This window comes from Oncorhynchus mykiss, chromosome 23 (assembly GCF_013265735.2).
Source record: "Oncorhynchus mykiss isolate Arlee chromosome 23, USDA_OmykA_1.1, whole genome shotgun sequence".
Classification (NCBI taxonomy): Eukaryota; Metazoa; Chordata; class Actinopteri; order Salmoniformes; family Salmonidae; genus Oncorhynchus; species Oncorhynchus mykiss.
This window is the reverse complement of record NC_048587.1, coordinates 15,694,033-15,717,299: the sequence shown is the minus strand read 5'-3', so window position 1 is coordinate 15,717,299 and position 23,267 is coordinate 15,694,033. Positions and strand designations below refer to the sequence as shown.

The 23,267-nt window shown below is 41.9% G+C and overlaps 1 protein-coding gene across 1 annotated transcript; it reads left to right on the top strand.

The window, feature by feature from the left end:
* Positions 1-11,880: 11,880 nt before the first annotated feature.
* LOC110502330 (GTP cyclohydrolase 1) lies at positions 11,881-15,058 on the top strand. Its single transcript, XM_021580273.2, has 6 exons — positions 11,881-12,279; positions 12,867-12,976; positions 13,224-13,279; positions 13,424-13,455; positions 13,580-13,664; positions 13,943-15,058. Exons 1-6 carry the CDS (start codon positions 11,979-11,981, stop codon positions 14,070-14,072), a joined length of 714 nt encoding a protein of 237 aa, XP_021435948.1. The 5' UTR covers positions 11,881-11,978; the 3' UTR covers positions 14,073-15,058.
* The last annotated feature ends 8,209 nt before the right edge of the window (positions 15,059-23,267 follow it).

The window sequence follows — 23,267 nt, the reverse complement described above, 5'->3', positions numbered from 1 at the left end:
ATGGTGGGAATTTGTGGTTTCATTATTGAACGTCAATTTTTTTTACGGTTTTCAAACTTCAAACTTGCATACAATATTGTGTAAAAGTATCATAAAGTCTACAAATGTTAAATTACACACAATCCTCTAAAAACAGTCACCTAACAATTTTAAGTATAACTTCCAAAAACATAACTCTCTATCAGCACAACACAGATAAATCAAGTGTTTTTACTCAAACATGGATGTGTCTGACTACTATTTTGTTTTACGTCTTTACTTAAAATAACAATGAAATCAAGTAAGTAAGCCTTTTGCTATGAGACTCGAAATTGAGCTCAGGTGCATCCTGTTTCCATTGATCGTCCTTGAGATGTTTCTACAACGTGATTGAAGTCCACCTGTGGTAAATTCAACTGATTGGACATGAGTTGGAAAGGCACACTTGTCTATATAAGGTCCCACAGTTGTCAGTGCATGTCAGAGCAAAAAACCCAAAATCTGGTCGAAGGAATTGACCGTAGAGCTTCGAGAGAGGATTATATCATGGTCACAGATCTGATGAAGGGTACCAAAAAATATCTGCAGCATTGAAGGTCCCGAAGAACACAGTGGCCTCCATCATTCTTAAATGGAAGGAACCACCAAGACTCTTCCTGGAGCTGGCCGCCCAGCCAAACTGAACAATCGGGGGAGATGGGCCTTGGTCAGCAAGGTGACCAAGAACCCGATGGTCACTCTGACAGAGCTCTAGAGTTCCTCTGTGGAGATATGATAACCTTCCAGAAGGACAACCATCTCTGCAGCACTCCACCAATATGATCTTTATGGTAGAGTGGCCAGACGGAAGCCACTCCTCAGTAAAAGGCACATGGACAGCCTGCTTGGATATTGCCAAAAGGCACCTAAAGACTCTCAGACCATGAGAAACAAGATTCTCTGGTCTGATAAAACCAAGATTAAACTCTTTGGCCTGAATGCCAAGCGTCACGTCTGGAGGACACCTGCGGCCATCTCTACAGTATAGCATGGTGGTGGTGGCAGCATCATGCTGTGGGGATGTTTTTCATCGGCAGGGACAGAGACTAATCAGGATCGAGGGAAAGATGAAGGGAGCAAAGTATAGAGAGATCCTTGATGAAAACCTACTCCAGAGCGCTCAGAACCTCAGACTGGGGCAAAGGTTCACCTTCCAACAGGACAACGACCCAAAGCACACAGCCAAGACAAGCAGGAGTGGCTTCGGGACAAGTTTCAATGTCCTTGAGTGGCCCAGCCAGAGCCAGGACTTGAACCCGATCTCTGGAGAGACCTGAAAATAGCTGTGTATCAACGCTCCCCATCCAACCTGGCAGAGCTTGAGAGGATCTGCAAAGAAGAATGGGAGTAAGTCCCCAAATACAGGTGTGCCAACCTTGTAGTGTCATACCCAAGAAGACTCGATGCTGTAATCTCTGCCAAAGGTGCTTCAAAAAAGTACTGAGTAACAGGCCTCCCGGGTGGCGCAGTGGTCTGTGCCATCAGAGACTCTGGGTTCGCGCCCAGGCTCTGTCGTAACCGGCCGCAACCGGGAGGTCCGTGGGGCGACGCACAATTGGCCTAGCGTTGTCCGGGTTAGGGAGGGCTTGGCCGGTATGGATGCGACTCCTGTGGCGGGCCGGGCACAGTGCGCGCTAACCAAGGTTGCCAGGTGCACGGTGTTTCCTCCGACACATTGGTGCGGCTGGCTTCCGGATTGGATGCGCACTGTGTTAAGAAGCAGTGCGGCTTGGTTGGGTTGTGTATCGGAGGACGCATGACTTTCAACCTTCGTCTCTCCCGAGCCCGTACGGGAGTTGTAGCGATGAGACAAGATAGTAGCTACTAAAACAGTTGGATACCACGAAATTGGGGAGAAAAAGGGGTAAAAAATTTAACAAATAATGCAACTTTTTTTTAAAAGTACTGAGTAAAGGGTCTGAATACTTATGTAAATGTGATATTTCCCTTTTATTTTTTCTAAATTAGCAAAAATGTCTAAAAACCATTTTTTTCTTAGTCATGGGGTATTGTGTGTAGATTGATAAGGATCAATTTTAGAATAAAGATGTAACGTAACAAAATGTGAAAAAGTAAAGGGGTCTGAATAGTTTCCGAAGACACTGTATATAATTTGAGTAACCACCACTCAATTGTTTTAATGAATAAGACTAGAGATTAGCAACTTTGATGGGGATGGGGGCCACAGATTTAGAGTTAATTTTGTGCAATTCTACACCTTTTGCAATCGGGTAGTGAGAAAATGTTTAATTTTTACAGCAAGTTTTCTGCAATCTACACATTTTGCCATGGGACGGAGAAAAGAGTTTGCAATTGTACAGCTAATTTCATGCAATTCTAATCATTTTGCTATGGGTTGGAGAGGAAAATGTGCTGTTTTACAGCTAATTTCCTGCGATTCTACATGTTTTGCCATTGGGTGGAGACAAATGTTTGCAGTTTTTAATATGATATCTGAGTCAGACTGACTAACAAAATCAATGGGGTCCCCCGGCAGGTAATTCGACCATGAAAACAAGTTTAGATAGCTGTCCGCTAAAATAATTTAACAATCTAAAAATGGTTCGTTGATATAGGCTAAATGACTGACTATCAGTGACTGACTTAACAGGAGAAACTGCTGATGCACAACCAAATTTCGAAATTGCACCTTGTGTGTTCTACTATTCTAACTCGCAACAGTAAATTGAGACCCTCAACCAACTGCGTTCCTACAAAAAAATGTATCTGAGGACCTTCAAAAGGAGGGCATTGCGAGTTGCCCTACCCCGAGTAAGGCAATTACTTTTTAGTGTATCAGGAAAATCATTATAACTAATTGGTAGGTATACCATTATTTGTTACTTTTGTGAACTTTCACTATCCTCCCTCATGAGGGAGAGAAATTATTAAATATCTTGATATATGGGTTTTTGCTCATGGAATTACAAGGCAATATTTATTACACTTACAGAAGGTAATAATTTTCTCCAAAACTAAATATTAAGTGTTTTTATTACTTGGCAGGTGATACCTTTTAAGACTTTTTCTGGTAGATGTTTTCCAAGACCCCTTTCCCATCTGCATATCCAGAAATCAAAACCATTAATTATGCCTAATTTTAAATATGGAAAATGGTTGAAAATGTATCTATGCCTAATTCCCCCAAAATATAGACTCTTGCTTTCATTTGACATCCAATTTCATATGCTCCTATGAACTTCACATGTTGTTGCTCGTTATTCACAGTTCATTCATGATTATCAGTAATCGTGGTAGCATCCAGATTAATGTAGAAGTGTTCAGAAACATATTCTATTCTTATTTACAATAAACAGACTCCAAAATGACACAATACATTATTTACCGTTCATTTCTATTGGGCACAACATAATCCAAAACAAAACCAAAACAAAGTGCAAATATATCCAACACATTTTTTGTCACAAGCTTGATGTCGTCATTGCATACTATATATGGGCCAAATGGTAAACTTTTGACACAATGTAATACACTACAAGTGAATTTGTCCGCATACGTATGACACCTTCAAATATGTCATAAGATACATAATGTGCATTTATTTCTAAATGATAATACAGATAACAATACCTTCAAATAAAAGGTGACATTCTCTGTCACCTCATATAAAACATCTTAGTTCAAATCCACATTGCTGAAGTACTGAGCCAAATTAAAAGCTTTAGCTTCACTGTCCAAATAAATACGTAGGGGAGTGTATGTGAAATGGCACGATTCTGTTATTTTGTAGTCAAAAAGATAGAGGACGATAAGTGTATCCAATGACATCATCTGGTATGTATCATGTGATTTTAACCATGTCTGCTCATAAATTGTTAAAATCACATTATACACACGATACACACGAGATGATACAAACATGAGACGTGGGCCGTTCCACGAATAGTGCCTCTATCTTTTATTTGTTTATTCGTAACCACCATTATACATTTTGGCATAAGCTTCTAGGTGATCTGTGAAACATTTATACTATATAAAGCCTTTCTTTATAAGTTGTCGTTCGTTTAAAGTGGGACCACATTATTTCCCTTTGCCACTGGATGGCAGGCACACCAAGTACATTGGGGCGGCAGGGTAGCCTAGTGGTTAGAGCGTTGGACTAGTAACCGGAAGGTTGCAAGTTCAAACCCCTGAGCTGACAAGGTACAAATCTGTCGTTCTGCCCCTGAACAGGCACTGTCATTGAAAATAAGAATTTGTTCTTAACTGACTTGCCTAGTTAAATAAAAATAAAATGTGAATCAGCTTTGGAACTCACTTATGCAAAAATTGTTGTGCATGTGAAGATAAGTTGTGTATGTGAAAATGTGTTGTACATCAGGCATGTGACATCGACGATCCTCCTGCAAGTCATTCATATGGTCACACATAAAAAAGGGTTGAAGATGAGATTGTTTTGTGGATTTAATCTCTAATAGTACTTATACTTTGCGATATATACACTTGGGTTTTTAGACTAGAGCAACCTGATTATAGGCTGTTCGTAGGTCTGAGAACCAATGTAGACACAGCAAGAAGTACTGTCCATCCTTGAATAGTTAATCATGTATGTTATTAGGGAAGGTTTCTTGGGATTTTCCTCATCAAACAGCATACCACTGTTGTTCTGCATGGATCATGAGATGTTGCGAATAGTAGATGAGATAAAAATGAATTCTCTAAATTTCTTAAAGCCTCCGTGCATTATTGGCAATTTTATTTTGAAATCATCACTCTATGTCTGTGTCTTTATGACATTTTCTATTTATTTATTCAACTTTTATTTTATCAGGGATTCCTACTGAGACCATGGTTTCGTTTACAGATAAGCCCCGAATTACATAAATTACACACATACATATACAAAATGAAAATAACTAAATACATTTGTAATCATTTATTTCCCTGAGCCTCCTTTGGCCCTCAGTCTGATTGTGTGGGCCTTTAGGAAACACATTATAAGATATTTACATACAGAGCCTTGATTGACTGATAGGATCGTCTAGAGCCCACCGCCTCACCCAGATGAACAGTCATTGGTCTACTCTGTTATAATCAGATCACATTGTGACTTCATGATGTTGACCAAAAGTTCCTCCCAGCTGAACAGGCTGAAATTCAAGATTCGTTTTTCAAACAGCTCTTACACAAAAAAGGGCATTATCGTAATTTTCACAATTTCAGTGTTTTTTCAACCTCATAGTGTAGAAATATCTTCTTATTTTTTTACTTCACGTTATGCTCTCCAAGGCTGTTAAGTTAACTAAGTTAAATTAATGTATTTGGCCACTACTTTTTGTCCCTATTATTCATTCATTATTCATGAATAAATATGTCACGTCACTATGTCACATCACTTCACTATATTCTTTCTCTTTTTGTGTGAGTCTCAGTCCAGTGACTTAACTGAGTATGGACACAACTTTGCAGACTGCTCATGTAACGGATGTGAAACAGCTAGTTTAGTTAGCGGTGGTGCACGCTAAATAGCGTTTCAATCGGTGACGTCACTTGCTCTGAGACCTTGAAGTAGTTGTTCCCCTTGCCTTGCAAGGGCCGCGGCTTTTGTGGAGCGATGGGTAACGATGCTTCGTGGGTGACTGTTGTTGATGGGTGCAGAGGGTCCCTGGTTCGTGCACGGGTATGGGCGAGGGGACGGTCTAAATTTATACTGTTACACTCACAGAGCATCATTTTTTTGCCACAATGCTCACCACACATTGGCTATCACAATGAAGTAGTGAGAAGAAAAGCTTTCTAAAACTTCATCATAAGTAAATAATGATATTTAAAAAAACAGGAAAGATGCAGTAGCATATCATTTGACCTAGCTGTCACAGTGTGCATGTTCCTCTATTGGACACTGGTGAGACATGTGAGACAGACAGCAAATGGGGTGGGGTGGTTCACTGCCTATACTATCAACTTCTGACACTCATGTGACTCACTCAGCGTAGATAAAGCTTTTCATTTGCTGCCCCCCCCCCCCCCCCCCCCAACACCACCCTCCACCCCCACAGAGAGGAGACGCCTTTTGAGGAGGGATTTATTAACCTCTGACTCTTAACTCTGAGAATTTGTAAGGAAAAAAGCAAACAGTGATTTGAACCAAGGACTCACATTCAAGTGTGCTGTCTTACCTTTTACAACTTAAAAGTGTACACTTTACATTTAGCAGATGTTCTTATACAGATTGACTTGCAGGGCCAATTACGGTTAAGTGTCTTGCTCAAGTGCACATCAACAGATTTTTTACAGAGCCAACTCTTCGATTTGAACCAGCAACCTTTCAGTTACTGGCCCCATGCTCTAAATCACTAGGCTACCTGCCTATAAGAGTGATTTGGGCAGACAAAGTGGAGAATTAGAAATTCTGCTGAAATAATTAGTCCATACCATTTCAGAACCTTAGACCTATGGAATATTTGGTCTCGTACATAACTCCTGAACATTGTAGTTCTTTTGGTGTTCCATATTCATTATCAAAGTGCGAGGCGAGACATTCTGATGAAGATCAGTGGTATCAGACCTGACCTGCTTGGCCATTCACTTCCCCTTCAACACGGGACAGTCAGTCAGTCTGACGGTAGTCAAAACTTGTTACCAAACACATGACCGGCAAATTCTACACAACAGCGTTCAAGTCAATCGCACTATAGTTCAACTCCTGATTCAGTTATGTTCCCGTCATTTACCCAGAAGACAGTGTGTTTTAAACGGTCATTATGATTGTATCGTTATTCCTAACTAGTATAATTTTGACCTTTGTGGAAGGATATTGGTTTCACTAGGTTTACCATCACAACATACTGCTCTGCATGTCCAATCTGGGTTGTGCATCAAAATAAATCAGAATCGTTTTAATTCAATGCTGACAGATAAACTGGTTAATTAGAACAGAACAGAAAAGAAAAGAAAAGTCTGCATGAGGCAGATATGAGGGTAATTCTTGTAAAGCAATTTGCTTGAAATGATTGATTTAATCTAGTGGTTGTTAAAGCTGTGCCAAATGGATCATGTGTGTATGGTTTCTTTGAATTGTCTTTATTTGAGTTCAATGAATGAACAGAGGCCAAACAACGACGATGAACCTAAAACCATGTTAGGTAACAGCAGATCCGGTCTTAAAGGGGCAATCTGGGATTAAAAAAAACAACAAACAAAATGATCACCAAGGCCACTGTATAGCTTCAAAGCATGGTTAAAGCTATCATTTTGATCTCACGGATAGTCAGCCTTGAGATCAAAATGTTAGCTTCAAATGCATATGGTTAAAGCTATGTTTGTATGTTTACAATTACATTGTATACTAACAATGGAGTAAAATAAGTTTATTTTGAGGGTGTAAAACAGTGAAACTAAGCTTATGGGGCATTTATAAGCTCTTCAAGAATCAATAGCTTTATCATTGATTTAAAAGTCCCAAAATAGAAGTAACAATCCAAGATTGCCCCTTTAATCCAATGGATGAATGTAAACCGAGAACTAATCTCTTCTGGACAGATTCAAGAGACAACTTTCATGAGAATTTTATTTCTGGGTAACCAAGATTGCGTGAGAACTGATTACATCAGATACAGTGACCATATTTTTCTTGGCTTTGCAGCTGTACATATTTTAGTGGTATGAGTGTGGAGTTATACTCACATTTATCCTACCTCCTCTGAGGAGCCCCCACCTGTTCCTGATGGGTTGCCTCCATGTCTCGCTCCACTGGGGCCCTGCCAGCCTCCTCCCCAGCCTACCCCTGCCTCCCAGGCCCTAACAGACTCTGTTTGATAACCCCTAATGGGTCCTCAATCACAACCCTTCACAGTACAGTAGTAGGATGTTCTAGGAACTGTGGCACCCAGGACCGGCTCTAGCCTCTTGGGGGCCCCCTTGCAAGATTTGGTTGGGGGCCCCCCCACCTCATGGCAAAACAGGTTAGTGGCCTCTCTCTTGATGGTGGAGAGAAATCAACATTTGAAAGTTAATTTACGATAAACCTGCAAGTTGATTTCCTGTCTCTCCCCCCATGGCAAAATGTGTAGAATTGCAGAAAACTTGCTTTAAAACGGCAAAAAGCTCATTTTTTGCAATAACTTATGCCAGAGTTAATATGCGAGTGAGAATGACTAACAAAATCAATGGGGGCCCCCGCGAGGTTAAGTTTAGATAGCTGAATAGACTAATTGTTACGGAATCGTGGGTTGCTCCCTTTCAAAAACTACCAATCTAAAAATGATTAGTTGACATTACTAATTTAGTGACTGTCAGTGACTGACATACACAACCAAACTTCAAAATTGCACCTGATGTATTGTACTATTCTTACTCTCAATAGTAAGTTGAAATCTCGACTGAGTTCCTAAAAAAGCATCCAGGGACCCTAAGTGACGGCTTATGTCGCCTATACCTGGAACCACATCTCCTGGCCTTGTTGTTGAGACCCTTTCTGATCAAAGGGTGCCAGACATCGCACTCTGTCTGGATCCTGGACTTACTGATGGGCCGCCCCCAGACGGTGAAGTTAGGCAACAACACATCTGCCACACTGACCATGAACACGGGCGCCCCTCAGGGGTGTGTGTCCTTTGTCCCCACCTGTACTCCCTGTTCAACCAAGACTGCGTTGCCGCACACAACTCCAGCATCATCAAGTTTCCCGGCGGCATGACGGTGGTAGGACTGATCACTGGCGACGATGAGGCAGCCTAGAGGGAGGAGGTCAGAGACTTGGCAGTCTGGTGCCAGGACAACAACCTCCCCCTTAACGTCAGCAAGACAAAGGAGCTGATCGTGGTCTAAATGAAATGGAGGGGCGATCACACCCCCATCCACATCGATGGGGCTGTAGTGGAGTGGGTTGAGAGCTTCAAGTTCCTCGGTGTCCACATCACTAAGGAATTAACATGGTCCACACACACCCACACAGTTGTGAGGGCACGAACGTGCTTCTTCCCCCTCAGGAGGCTGAAAATACTTGCCCTCAGGTCCTCCAAAAGTTATATAGATGCACCATTGAGAGCATTTTGACAGGCTGCATTACCTCTTGGTATGACAGCTGTTGAGTACGGCCCAGTACATCAGAGCTCCCTGCCATCCAGGACCTTTATTCCAGGCGTGTCAGCAGAAGGCACAACATTTTTTCAAAGTCTCCAGCCACCCAAGCCACAGACTGTTGTCTCTGCTACCTCATTGCAAGTGGTACCAGTGCACCAAGTCTGGGATCAACAGGACCCTGAACAGCTTCTACACACAAGCCATAAGACTGATAAACAAGACTGCTAAATAACTAATCAAATGGCTACCTGCATTGACCCTTCTTTGCATTAACTCTATGCACACACACTGGACTATACCCATACACTTACACATGCATACTGTCGCCGTGCACACAGCACATACGCTGCCGCTACTGTCTATTATCTGTCCTGTTGCCTAGTCATTTTACCCCTATATGTACATACAGTAGCTACCTCAATTACCTCGTACCCCTGCACATTGACTCGGCACTGGTACTCCCTGTATATCAGTGGGGGCTTCTGAGGGGAGGACGGCTCACAAGAATTGCTGGAACAGAGTGAATGGAATGGCATCAAATCATGTGTTTGCTGTATTTGATACCATTCCACTAACTCCACTCCAGCCATTACCACGAGCCCGTCCTCCCCAATTAAGGTGCCACCAACCTCCTGTGCTGAATACTTCCTGTATCTAGCCATGTTATTTTGACTCATTATTGTTATTTGTTATTCACTGTGTATTTATTCCTTGCATCACTATTTCTATTTTTTATCTTTAACTCTGCATTGTTGGAAAAGGACCCCTAAGTAAGCATTTCACTGTTAGTCTACACCTATTGTTCACGAAGCATTGATTTGACTTGATTTTCTGTCCCAACAGACCTAGTTCAAATAGTATTTGACGTATGTATTTGGCCCAGGTCTGGTCCTAACTATCATTCCCTTGCCAGTCACTGTCCGTTATCATTTACACCTGTCTGTCTTTCCTGTTTTACATAATAAACTAGACAAAAAAAAAACGTCATCTCACTGTCAACTGCGTTTATTTTCAGCAAACTTAACATGTGTAAATATTTGTATGAACATAACATGATTCAACAACTGAGACATAAACTGAACAAGTTCCACAAACATGTGACTAGCAGAAATGTAATAATGTGTCCATGAACAAAGGGGGGGTCAAAATCAAAAGTAACACTCAGTATCTGGTGTGGCCACCAGCTGCATTAAGTACTGCAATGCATCTCCTCATGGACTGCACCAAATTTGTCTGTTCTTGCTGTGAGATTAACCCCACTCTTCCACCAAGCAACTTGCAAGTTCCTGGACATTTCTGGGGGGAATGGCCCTAGCCCTCACCCTCCGTTCCAACTGGTCCCAGACGTGCTCAATGGGATTGAGATCCGGGCTCTTTGCTGGCCATGGCAAAACACTGACATTCCTGTGTTGCAGGAAATCATGCACAGAACTAGCGGTATAGCTGGTGGCATTGTCATGCTGGAGGGTCATGTCAGGATGAGCCTGCAGGAAGGGTACCACATGAGGGAGGAGGATGTCTTCCCTGTAACGCACAGCATTGAGATTGCCTGCAATGACTACAAGCTCAGACCGATGATGCTGTGACACACCGCCCCAGACCATGACGGACCCTCCACCTCCAAATCGATCCCGCTCCAGAGGACAGGCCTCGGTGTAACGCTCATTGCTTTGACGATAAACGCGAATCCGACCATCACCCCCGATGAGGCAAAACCGCGACTCGTCAGTGAAGAGCACTTTTTGCCAGTCCTGTCTGGTGGGTTTGTGCCCATGGGTGACGTTGTTGCCTGTGATTTGTCTGGTGAGGGCCTGTCTTACAACAGGCCTACAAGTCCTCAGTCCAGCCTCTCTCAGCCTATTGTGTACAGTCTGAGCATTGATGGAGGGACTGTGCATTCCTGGTGTAACTCGGGCAGTTGTTGTTGCCATCCTGTACCTGTCCCGCAGGTGTGATGTTCGGACGTACCGATCCTGTGGAGGTGTCGTTACATGTGGTCTGCCACTGCGAGGACGATCAGATGTCCGTCTTGTCTCCCTGTAGCGCTGTCTTAGGCATCTCACAGTACGGACATTGCAATGTATTGCCCTGGCCTAAGGCACGTTCACACAGATGAGCAGGGACCCTGGGCAACTTTCTTTTGGTGTTTTTCACAGTCAGTAGAAAGGCCTCTTAGTGTCCTAAGTTTTCATAATTGTGACCTTAATTGCCTTCCGTCTGTAAGCTGTTAGTGTCTTAATGACCGTTCCACAGGTGCATGTTCATTAATTGTTTATGGTTCTTTAAACAAGCATGGAAAACAGAGTTTAAACTCTTTACAATGAAGATCTGTGAGGTTATTTTGATTTTATGAATTATCTTTGAAAGACAGGGTCCTCTAAAAGGGACATTTCTTTTTTTGCTGAGTTTATATTGATTCTGTCCTTTCATAACCATATAGGCCTACAGTGAGTGTATACATTGTACCTTACTAGTCATTCAGTGACACGTTCTAGTATCCCACATTTCAGAGAGTAACGCCTGACTACTTGGGACTTCCACTCACGCGGTCTCACACTTTTCTAACACTTGTGCTGGGTTACAGTTAGTTATAAAACGGTTTATTGTTCTCATGATTTCCACTAAAATCGATTTTTAGCGTAGGTGATAAGATGCCTTCCTCAATTAGTGCAGCGTTATGATCGTGTCTGGTGGTTGCAGACCAAAAAGTCACACTTTCTCCTGAGAAGCCATGTGCCTACTCCGTAACGAATGTTGGAACGGGCATGACAGTTAGAGGCGCACCCATAAATAGGGCCTGGAGTCACCACCCAAGCCACGAGCAATAGTCTAGTGTCACCTCTTACCACAACTTAGTTAACAAGCGGTGACTTTATACACAGGGCATTGAATCAAGTTATTTCAGTTTTATTAGAATGGAGTACCAAAAAGCATCAGAGATTAACGGCGTCTGCAATGGAAAAATTGTTACAGAATATCTCAACGGGTTCAGTGAAAAATCCATAGAGGCAAAGAAAGCTGAATTGATGGACAAGGAGGAGAAGTCCCACAAGGAGTCAGAGGATGTGTGCAAGATATCTGCCATTGAAAGAGCCTACGGCATCGTACTTCGAGAACTGGGAGAAGACGTGGAACGTGAGGGTCTACTGCGTACACCATTACGGGCAGCCAAAGCAATGCAGTTCCTCACCAAAGGTTATCACGAGACAGTAAATGGTGAGAGCATTGACCGTCCTGCATAAATAGTTGTAAATGTGTTTCATTAAATCTAAAATATATTATAGATTAGGAGGTAGATTGTGGTGTTCAAACGACAAGGAGAACAATCTGTTCTTTACAGTTTTATTATGCATTTAATGTGTGGTCTTATATATTTACACAAGCCTATTTAAAACTAATTTAGCGTTGCTCATTCCTCAGGCTGCATAGTCTTGAAAAACTGTCCACACAGCTACAGTGCAAGTTGATATGTGTGCACGATTCATTTAGCTTTGGAGATATCAGACCTCCATTGTTATTCCAAACATTACTGGAAACAGCCAAAGACACATAGATCATTGGAAGCAACAAAGTGTAATTCAGATTTTGACCAGCTGTTCATTTGGAGTTCTCATTGTATTCATCGGGTCATATTCTATTTGCTGCAAAGAGCGTGGTTCATTACTTTACACTTTCCTCATGGCACCCAGTGTCTCTGCAAATTGAGATCGCAAGTAGGGAAAACTCATTATGCATACAAAGCTGCAATCTGGAGTTGGGTAAAACAATTGTTCCACTTGTCTCTCTTACCTCTTCTTCCCCAGACATCCTGAACAATGCCATCTTCGACGAGAACCACAACGAGATGGTGATCGTGAAGGACATTGAAATGTTCTCTCTCTGTGAGCACCATCTCGTACCCTTCTTTGGCAAGGTGAAAACCCATGATGTATAATGAAGCCATGAAGCAATACGTGCGTATCATTTGGACTTACACAGCAGCAGTTGGGATCATTTGATACGCATAACGCATTCTGACACTCAGAACATCCCTTGTTTCCTTTGTTGTTGTTGAAATCCTGCTAATGTCAATGGTACATGGTTAACCAATCTAATAGTTCAGACGTTCTCTGAGTTTATCATTGAATTTGCGACTATGTGCTTTTGTTTTGACACTAAAGGTTCACATTGGATATCTTCCGAACAATAAAGTGGTTGGTCTGAGCAAGCTGGCAAGGTCAGTGATCATATTCAGTTGCCATCATCTTCCCAAAAATATGCATGCAGGCACGTACGCGCACACACACAAGTGGACACATGAACGCACACACAGACACGTTCTGCACTAACTTCCCCCTTTTTATTGCTTCATTCATTTCAGGATTGTTGAAATCTTCAGCAGGAGGCTTCAAGGCGAGTATCCGTTGGTCATTTCGGGTATCACTATCACCGAGCAGCTTGCTGAGGGAAGCCTGTGGGTTTGAGTGCAATCTAGAGTATTAACCTCTGCCCTTTGTGTTTGTTGTTCCCTCTACAGTGCAGGAACGCCTGACCAAGCAGATCGCTACAGCAATCTCAGAGGCATTAGAGCCTGCAGGCGTAGCAGTCGTCATTGAGGCAGCGTGAGTGTCTTTTTACAATGTACTCCATGTCTTGTATTACGTGTGAACTACATTGTAGTGCTCCATCTATTTCTATGCCCGAATGAATTGCAAACCTATGCTACACAAACTGTGCCCGGAATTATGTTGTGGCTGACAGGTGGTTGTTAAGACCGCCTATGTTTTATGTGTTTTGGATCAATTCATTCAGTGAATCAAAGAGTTGTTCTCAAGAGTGCACCGGTTGATCTGTTTTCATTATAACAACTGAGTTTGGACCATTGTATTGTGTGTTTCAGTCATATGTGCATGGTGATGAGGGGTGTGCAGAAGATGAACAGCAAGACCGTGACAAGCGCCATGCTGGGACTCTTCCAAGAGGATCCCAAGACGCGGGAGGAGTTCTTGGCTCTGATCAGAAACAACTGACCCACTTGGGCCGTTGTTACCTCACCCTGTCTTCCCAAGCAAAAACAGCAATCTCTTCAGCTACCACCAAACAATGCAAGATTGTTTTCTTCTTTCTTTTCTCTCCTGCATCTCATTCTTTCATTGATCTTAGCTAAGTATGTTCAGTCAGGTAGGGGGGTTGGGGTTGAAATACTATTTGAAATCTTTCAAATATTTTGAGCGCTTTTCTCTGGTGCACCTGGAGTAAAGAGCCGGGGTTTGCAGTTTGGGAACAATCGCTAAAACTGATATATCAGGGAGTCATGATCAGGGATTATAAACTATAAGGAACTTGATATACGTTTTATAAGTTATGTGTAGTTATGTGTAGTCCTTGGATCGTTTCATATTAAGTGCTGCTGCCAAAGGCCCCTCTGTACCCACCTTCAGAGGAAACGCCTTACCGTTACTGTATCGCAAGTGCTTACATTGTTTAGATTTTTTCTTAGTATTTTGGCTGTATATTATGGACATGGTATTCCTAGAAACTTGAAGCTGAAATATGACCCTCATAACATTGACATTTGTTCTGTTTGGACTTAACTCTTGTGCTAGTAAGGGGTGTCAATATCTAGTTGTGCAATGGCTCAAGGTAATAATGATATAGGAGCATAACAATAACAATGGAAATGTTCTGTAAAATGCCTCTAACCCAAATGTTGGATCACATGATCATGACGATGCTAGTTAATGTTAAAAATGTCGATTTGTCAATCTTATGAGTTTGAACATTACATTTAGAAATAATTAAATATTTAACCTGCTTTAAAGTTGCTTTCTTGGTTTTGTAATTAAGATATTTGCTTTAGGAAAAGACTTGCCTCGATTTCCCGGATTCTATAAGCTGAATTAGTGTGTTCATAGTCATTAAATGCACATTTATATGTATTAAATACTAACCTGGATGAACAGGTATTTTTTGTTGAATAAGATACAGGTCAAACTGTCAAAATAAAGGAAATCCTTGAGGAAATAAGGGATACAAAGTACTGGACACTGAAGGGAGGCACTTCCATACAGGTGTGATTCCTTAGTTAATTAAGCATCCCATCATGCTTTGTAAAATAAGGAGGTTAAAATGATGTCACACAAGCAATTTACCAAAGTTGTATGGAGATGTATGCTCAATACAAAAGTGTAACCCATTCATTGCAAAACTCTGTCACAAAAAATGGAAGAGGCAATTACACAAAAGAGAAAGAAATGAATTGGTTTGTCTGCCACCAATGAAAAACCAAGCATGCCTTAATGGGATGACTAGTAAAAATAGTATAAGATATCACTTTCACTTACATTTTTAAGAGTTGACAACTGTGCCACACAAAATTCAAGATAGTTGGGAACAGATTTGACCATGGCATCAGGTTTATGAAACGATATTCAAAACAACAATTAAGGCAACAATCTGTTCTTTTCAATTTAAACTATTATATAGAATTATATCCACAAAATGAATGCTCAATATATGGGGCATTAAACAGTCAGCCCTGTGCAGATTCTGTCACTAGGAAACAGAATCAACAAATCATCTCTTTTGGTACTGTCCTTGAGTGGCTGGCTCTTTTGGAGTCAGGTCCAGGAATGGTTGGTAACCCCCTAAGGTCGATGTCCACACCCCTCGCGGAAATCAAATGCGCATAATACAAACATCCCCATAAAAATCTGTCAGTTTAAGCTAGATGTCTGTTTCTTTTTGCTTTGGATGTGTCTAGGGCTGTGGCGGTCATGACATTTTGTCAGCCAATGATTGTCCAGTTTATAACTACCAATCTCCCAGTAATTGACTATTAATAAACATACATGTAGCATCTCCTGGCTTCCACACAGCCTACAAGCCACTGATGCAGACCTTCGGAACATCTACATTTTTAAAAGTTGAATAAATATTTCAGAAGAACAGAATAGCATACTCTGAGTTGTCCTTATGTTAGGCCCTGCTCTGACTATGCCATATGGCTGTGGGCTACTCTAGTTCATTTAGCAAACAAGATTTGCTTAGAATTCCGGGGCATTATTTTATATAGTTTATAACATGAAGAACCCAATTGAGCATAGCTGAATAAAAGTGTGCACTATTCTGTGTTGAGCAGTTAACGAACAAATAGGTACTCCTATAGGATTCATTTAGACTTATTAATGTAACTTTGGTTGTTCTACAAACATTGGGCTATGTGTTTTGATATTTAACACATTGTAAGGCTGCATGATGCGACTAATGATGATTAGAAAAAAGTTGCATAAAAGGCATGAGCTCTGCTTTGTTTTTTGCACGGGCTGTACACACTTCATCCGTCTCTCATTCACAGTTTGACAAGCACTTGATAATGCCTCATTTTATAATAAAAATAATGCCTCATTTTCTAGCAGCATCCCCTTTGTGTGGCTGTAATTAACCCTAACAAAATCCATGCCATTTGCAGCCAGTGGCTGTTGTGACCTAAATATAATAATTAAAATGTCCTTCTCTGTGCTCCTAAGCACCTCTCACTAACATGGCTCTCCATCACAAGATCTGGTCTTTCTCACAGGCTACAAGTGAAGACAGACACATCGGGGACACAAAGGCGCATATTGAAGATATTGGAAAAACTGTCTCAGGTGTGTCTTATTATTTCATTATTGTGTCCCTGTTTTCTGTGGTCCTTTGCAGAAGATTGAATTGTTTACCGTGTGCGTTCGTTTCCTGATTGAGTTTGAGACTTTGTGTTTGTTATTTTTCATGTGTTCACTGTGATCCTGATGCTACCGTATCAGTAAAGTATTATGTTATCCTTAACCACCGATTCCTTGTCTGGTCTCTTCTCTGCACCTAGGGCCAACCTTACCACGTCACAGCAAGCTTCTGCCACAAAATGGACCCAACAGAGATCCCCCAGATCTGGAATGTGATAGCCCACCAAGGATCACTGTTAGGACGTCAGCAAGAACAGCTCTCCCAAATCTCTGGGACCCTTCGGTCACTTGCAGAGTCCCTCCAACCACGGCACGCCCCCAACCCAGGAGGAGCCAATGCCCAGGTCTCATCGCCCAGTGCTACAGACGTCGTTGTGGTTCCTCCAGGGAACCTGCACCGGGAACCCAAAATCCCAGCCCTGAGCACTATGACAGCCACCCGGGAGGATGCAAGGGGTTCCTCACTCAGAGTTCTCTGCTGTTCGAGGTACAGTCCTCCTCGTTCCACACCGATCGGGCCATGACCGCCTACATTCCTCTCTACTCTTGGGCAAGGTCCTGGCGTGGAAAACGGCAGTGTGGGAACAGCAGCCACCATCTTGCAGATCCATAGTAGCCTTCACTGCCAAGCTGTGAGGAGTCTTCGACCACCCAGTCGGCGGACAAGAAGCGGCCAGCCAACGGTTCAACCTCCGCCAATGGGCCAGACCAGTGGTTGGCTTCGTCATAGAGTTCCACACCCTCGCCGCAGAGAGAGGGTGGAATACAGAGGCATTGGTAACCTTTTTTTTTTTTAAGCCATCGGGCCAACTTTTATTATCCAACTATTTAAGACTGGGTGTAGTAGGCTACTGTCCCGATAACCTTGATCTGTCCAAAACCTTACAAATTAATATTTATTTCTCCCATCCCTAAATAAAGTCACCACACAAATGAGCTGAGTATCTGGATGTGTGTACAAAATATAAGTAATGCCCAGCACAAATAAAAATTACACAAGACCTAACGCACACAGTAAAAACAGAAACCGGTTAAGTAACAGAGTAGGCTACAAAGGCTATGTTTACACAGGCAGCCCAATTCAGATTTTTTTTTCTCCACTAATTTGGTCTTTTGACCAATCACATCAGATATTTTCTAATCAGTTATTATCCAAACAGGTCTGGACAGGGTTGATCTTCACATATGTTGTCTTAATATTATTGTCTTAATGTCTTATTGCAATATCGTATTGTAAATAACCTTTAGTATACCACTACCACTACCAAAGGGGGAAACAAGTGGCATGCTGGGAGAACAACCATGGAACCTTTAACATGATCACCTATAGCAAGACGCGTGGTCAAATTATGAAAATGTAGAAAAGCGGCAATCGATTAAAAAAAAGTGCAAAGGATCACACATGTTAAGCAAATACTATGGCTTTATAAAGGAATAAAGTGTCAATCAAAAAGTAGCCTAAAGAGTGCTACATTAAAGTAGCCTACATTATATTGGACAGTGGCCTTGCTCATGCTTACAGAAGCTATGTGCCTTTCTGCATCAGTTTGGACATCTTCTGCACTTTGATGAGTGGAAAATGATTGAAGATTCACAGAACATGATACAATTGAAAAAGACTGCATTATAATACCACTGTATTCTTTTTTATATCTGATACAGCAACTGAAATCGACAACTCACCCACTGCCCAACGTTCATTCTGGCTAGATCTGAAAAGGTACAGGGGGAACATTAGGCCTACACATTATACCTGGCCATACACTTGTCATGCACCGCAGCCTTATACTGCGACTCAATCATTGTCTGTCCCATGTATCCCCAATACATTTGTAGTTCAGTTAAAATCCTGCTATTACAGTCTGTGGCCTTTCTGTAGCCTACAATGTTATCGAATATTTGATTTTGCGCTGGCATTTGACAGGAGAACCCTTTGTCCTCATTCTAGATGATAACTCTTCATAAATATCTTTATTTCTATTTGCCCATTTTATTCAGAGCTGGACGCGGTATTGGACTGTGGCATCCGACCACAGTTACAATAGGCACTTGGGTTCTAATGAAGACCATGATCTTAATTCTGGAGGAATTGTAGAAGTATTGTTGTCTATAATTACTTACTACCTCAATTGGTCAGTGTTTTTGAGAGTCCAGGACAAGCATAATGTCGGTCAAATGTATATGCTTTCGTTGTCAGTATTCGTACGAGATGCACCTTTGACTACCTCCAGAGGTGGTCAGGAAGCTCTAATCACAATCAGATCACAATTAGCATTGATTGTCTACACATGTGGGCACAATCTGAATGTGGACAAGAACACAATTAAGTATAAACGGGGCAAAAAAAAACGCCTGTGAAATGGTAAGTCACCAGCAGTGAATTCATAGAAATAAACACTTCAACACTTCACTGTTTTAAATGGAAGTGAGGAAGTGAAAGGAGAAAAGTAAGTGAGAAAACAGATATAGGATAGGAAATAAGAAAAAGGGAGTTGGATAGGAAAATAAAATAAAATATGAAATGAAATTAAGCGAGAAAAGACAGTCAAAGATGAAAGGGATAGATGGATAGATAGATATTCTCTGGCTGGTGACCAGCAGGTGACAGTGGGTGACCGACAAGTGACGGTGGGTGACCGGCAGGTGACGGTGGGTGACCTGCAGGTGACGGTGGGTGACCGGCAGGTGACAGTGGGTGACCTGCAGGTGAGTGCAGATGCGCCAGGTGATCGGCAGATGCGGCGGATGACTGGCAAATGCGGCATGTGACCGACCGGCAACACCAATACCATTAGGAGATCATGATGCCTTTCCCCTATGGGGACAAACTGAAGAACCCTATATGGTTATACATACACTCTTACAAAAAAAGTGTATGCTGAACAAAAATATAAAAGCGCAACAATTTCAAAGACTTTACTGAGTTACAGTTCATAAGGAAATCAGTCAATTTAAATCAATTAATTAGGCCTTCATCTATTGATTTCCCATGACATGGAAATACAGATATGCATCCAATGGTCACAGATACCTTCAAAAAAAGGCAGGGAGGTGGATCAGAAAACCCGTCTGTATCTGGTGTGATCACCATTTGCCTCATGCAGCGCAACACATCCCCTTCACATAGAGTTTTCAGGCTGTTGATTGTGGCCTGTGGAAGGTTGTCCCACTCCTCTTCAATGGCTGTGCGAAGTTGCTGGATATTGAAACACGCTGTCGTACACGTCCATGATATCCCAAACAAGCTCAATGAGGGACATGTCTGGTAAGTATGCAGGCCATAGAAGAACTGGGACATTTTCAGCTTCCAAGAATTGTTGCACAGATCCTTGCGACATGCTGAGATCATGCTGAAACGTGAGGTGCTGGCAGCAGATGAATGGCACTACAATGGGCCTCAGGATCTCGTCCCTTTATCTCTGTGCATTCAAATTGGCATCAAAAAAAATGCAATTGTGTTCGTTGTCCATAGCTTATGCCTGCCCATACTATAACCCCACCACCACCATGCGGCACTCTGTTCACAACGTTGACATCAGCAAACCGCTCGCCCACACAACGCCATACATGTTGGCTGTGGTTGTGAGGGCGGTTGGACATACTGCCAAATTCTCTAAAACGACGTTGGAGGTGACTTATGGTATAGAAATTAACATTCAATTATCTGGCAACAGCTCTGGTGGACATTGCCAATTGCAGGCTCCCTCAAAACTTGAGAAATCTGTGGCACTGCCTTCTGTGACAAAACAGCACATTTTTGACTGGCCTTTTATTGTCCCCAGCACAAGATGCACCTGTGTAATGATCATGTTGTTTAATCAACTTCTTGACATGCCACACCTGTCAGGTGGATGGATCATCTCGGCAAAGGAAAAATGCCCACTAACAGGAATGTAAAAACATTAGTGCACAAAATTAGACAGAAATAAGCTTTTTGTACATACAGAACATTTCTGGGATATTTTATTTCAGTTCGTGAAACATGGGACCAACACTTATATTTTTGTTCAGAATAAGTTGGGAGTCATTTTACAGCTTGCATTGATGGTAGTTCCTATAACTAAACAGATTACAAAATTTAAAAAATGACTACCTGATAGAAGTTTGTCGGACGGCGAACTCTCTCGAGCTGTCACCAGCTGTGTTGAGGACCTTAGATGCGGAAGTGGGATGGGCAGGGGCAACGTCATGAATATTCATGAGTCTTGATATAGAACCCGCCGTGTGATTGGTTGAGCCTTCTTGAGGGTGACGTCACACCGATGCCCTACAGAGACGTCTGTTTAGCTAGATCGTGCCGCTAGCATGAGCAGTTAGCACCGAACAAACGACTTGGAAAACTCAGCTTCAGCTTGATCACTAAATAAATTAAAGCATCACCATCTAGCAACAATCTATTTCTGTTTATATGTCTGATCATTTTAAAAAAAATGCCCACAAATGGTTATTTGTTTACTTTTCCACAAACGGTCTGGTATGCGTTGCTTGATATGAGCAAGTTAATGCGTCCACGATTAACGTTAGTTGGTGGCTACTTCCTGGCCAGTGATCTAGCTAGCTATTTTTCAGTAATTAGCTATCATCCTAAACGTGGTGGTCAGCGGATAAACTATTATTTGTCTGAAAACGAACTAGTCACCAGATATTCTTGCCCGTGGTGTAATCATTTCTAACAAGTTGGTTAATGTAGCTTGTGTGCCCATGAGCTCCCAAGTCTTGATAGCTGTGTCTTTTGGTATCCACAAATACTTAGCTAGCTAACTAGTTGGCTACTACATGGCCAGTGTGAGCCAGAATGCTAGCTAGCCAGCTACATTTCAGGCAATAGCTATCGTTCTAAATGCAGTGGTTATTGGATAAACTAGTTGATGAGTTGAACATACAGTACCTATCAAATGTTTGGACACACCTACTCATTCAAGGGTTTTTCTTTTTTTTTTTTTTTTTTACTATTTTATACATTGTAGAATAAATCAATGAAATAATCATCACTAATATGGAATCATGCAGTAACCAAAACAGTATTAAACAAATCTAAACATATTTTATACTTTAGATTCTTCAAAGTTGCCACCCTTCGCCTTTGACAGCTAAGCACACTCCTTGCATTCTCTCAACCAGCTTCATGAGGAATGCTTTTCCAACAGTCTTGAAGGAGTTCCCAAATATGCTGAGCACTTGTTGGTTGCTTTTTCTTCACTCTTCGGTCCAACTCATCCCAAACCATTACAGTTGGGTCGAGGTCAGGTGATTGTGGAGGCCAGGTCATCTGATGCAGCATTCCATCACTCTCCTTGGTCAAATAGCTTACACAGCCTGGAGGTGTGTTGGGTCATTGTCCTGTTGAAAAACAAAATGATAGTCCAACTAAGCGCAAACCAGATGGGATGGCGTATCGCTGCAGAATACCATGGTAGCCATACTGGTTAAGTGTGCCTTGAATTCTAAATAAATCACAGTGTGACCAGCAAAGCACCCCCACACCATCATACCACCTCCTCCATGCTTCACGGTGGGAACCACTCATGTAGAGATGATCCATTTACCTACTGATGATAGTCCCACTAAACCCAAACCAGATGGGATGGTGTATTGCTGCTGTAGCCAGGCTGGTTAAATGTGCCTTGTATTCTAAATAAATCACTAACAGTGTCACCGGCAAAGAACCTCCACACCTCTTCCTCCATGCTTCACGGTGGGAACACATGCGGAGATAATCCGTTCACCTGCTCTGAGTCTCACAAAGACATGGAGGTTGGAACCAAAAGTCTCAGATTTGGACTCAGACCAAAGGACAGATTTCCACCGGTCTAATGTCCATTGCTCGTGTTTCTTGGCCCAAGCAAGTCTCTTCATCTTATTGATGTCCTTTAGTGGTTTCTTTGCAGCAATTTGACCACGAAGGCCTGAGTCACGCAGTCTCCTCTGAACAGTTGATGTTGAAATGTGTCCGTTACATGAACTCTGAAGCATTTATTTGGGCTGCAATCTGAGGTGCAGTTTACTCTTAATGAACTTATCCTCTGCAGCAGTGGGTCTTCCTTTCCTCATGAGAGTCAGTTTCATCATAATGATTAATGGTATTTGCAACAGCATTTGAAGAAAGTTTCAAGGTTGTTGAAATTTTCCGGATTGATTGACCTTCATGTCTTCAAATAGGGCCATCTTCGGTATACCACTCCTAACTTGTCACAACACAACTGATTGGCTCAAACGCATTAAGGAAAGAAATCCCACAAATTAACTCAAGGCACACCTGTTAATTGAAATGCATTCCAGGTGGCTACCTCATAATGCTGGTTGAGAGAATGCCAAGTGTGCAAAGCTGTTATCAAGGCCAAAGGTTGCTACTATTTAGATTTGGTTAACACTTTTTTGGTTACTACATTATTGCTTGTGTTATTTCAGAGTTTTGATATCTTCACTATTATTCTTTAATGTATAAAATAGTTTAAAAAAGCACGCTGAAGTTGCGAAGTCGATAGGACACCAAGACACCTT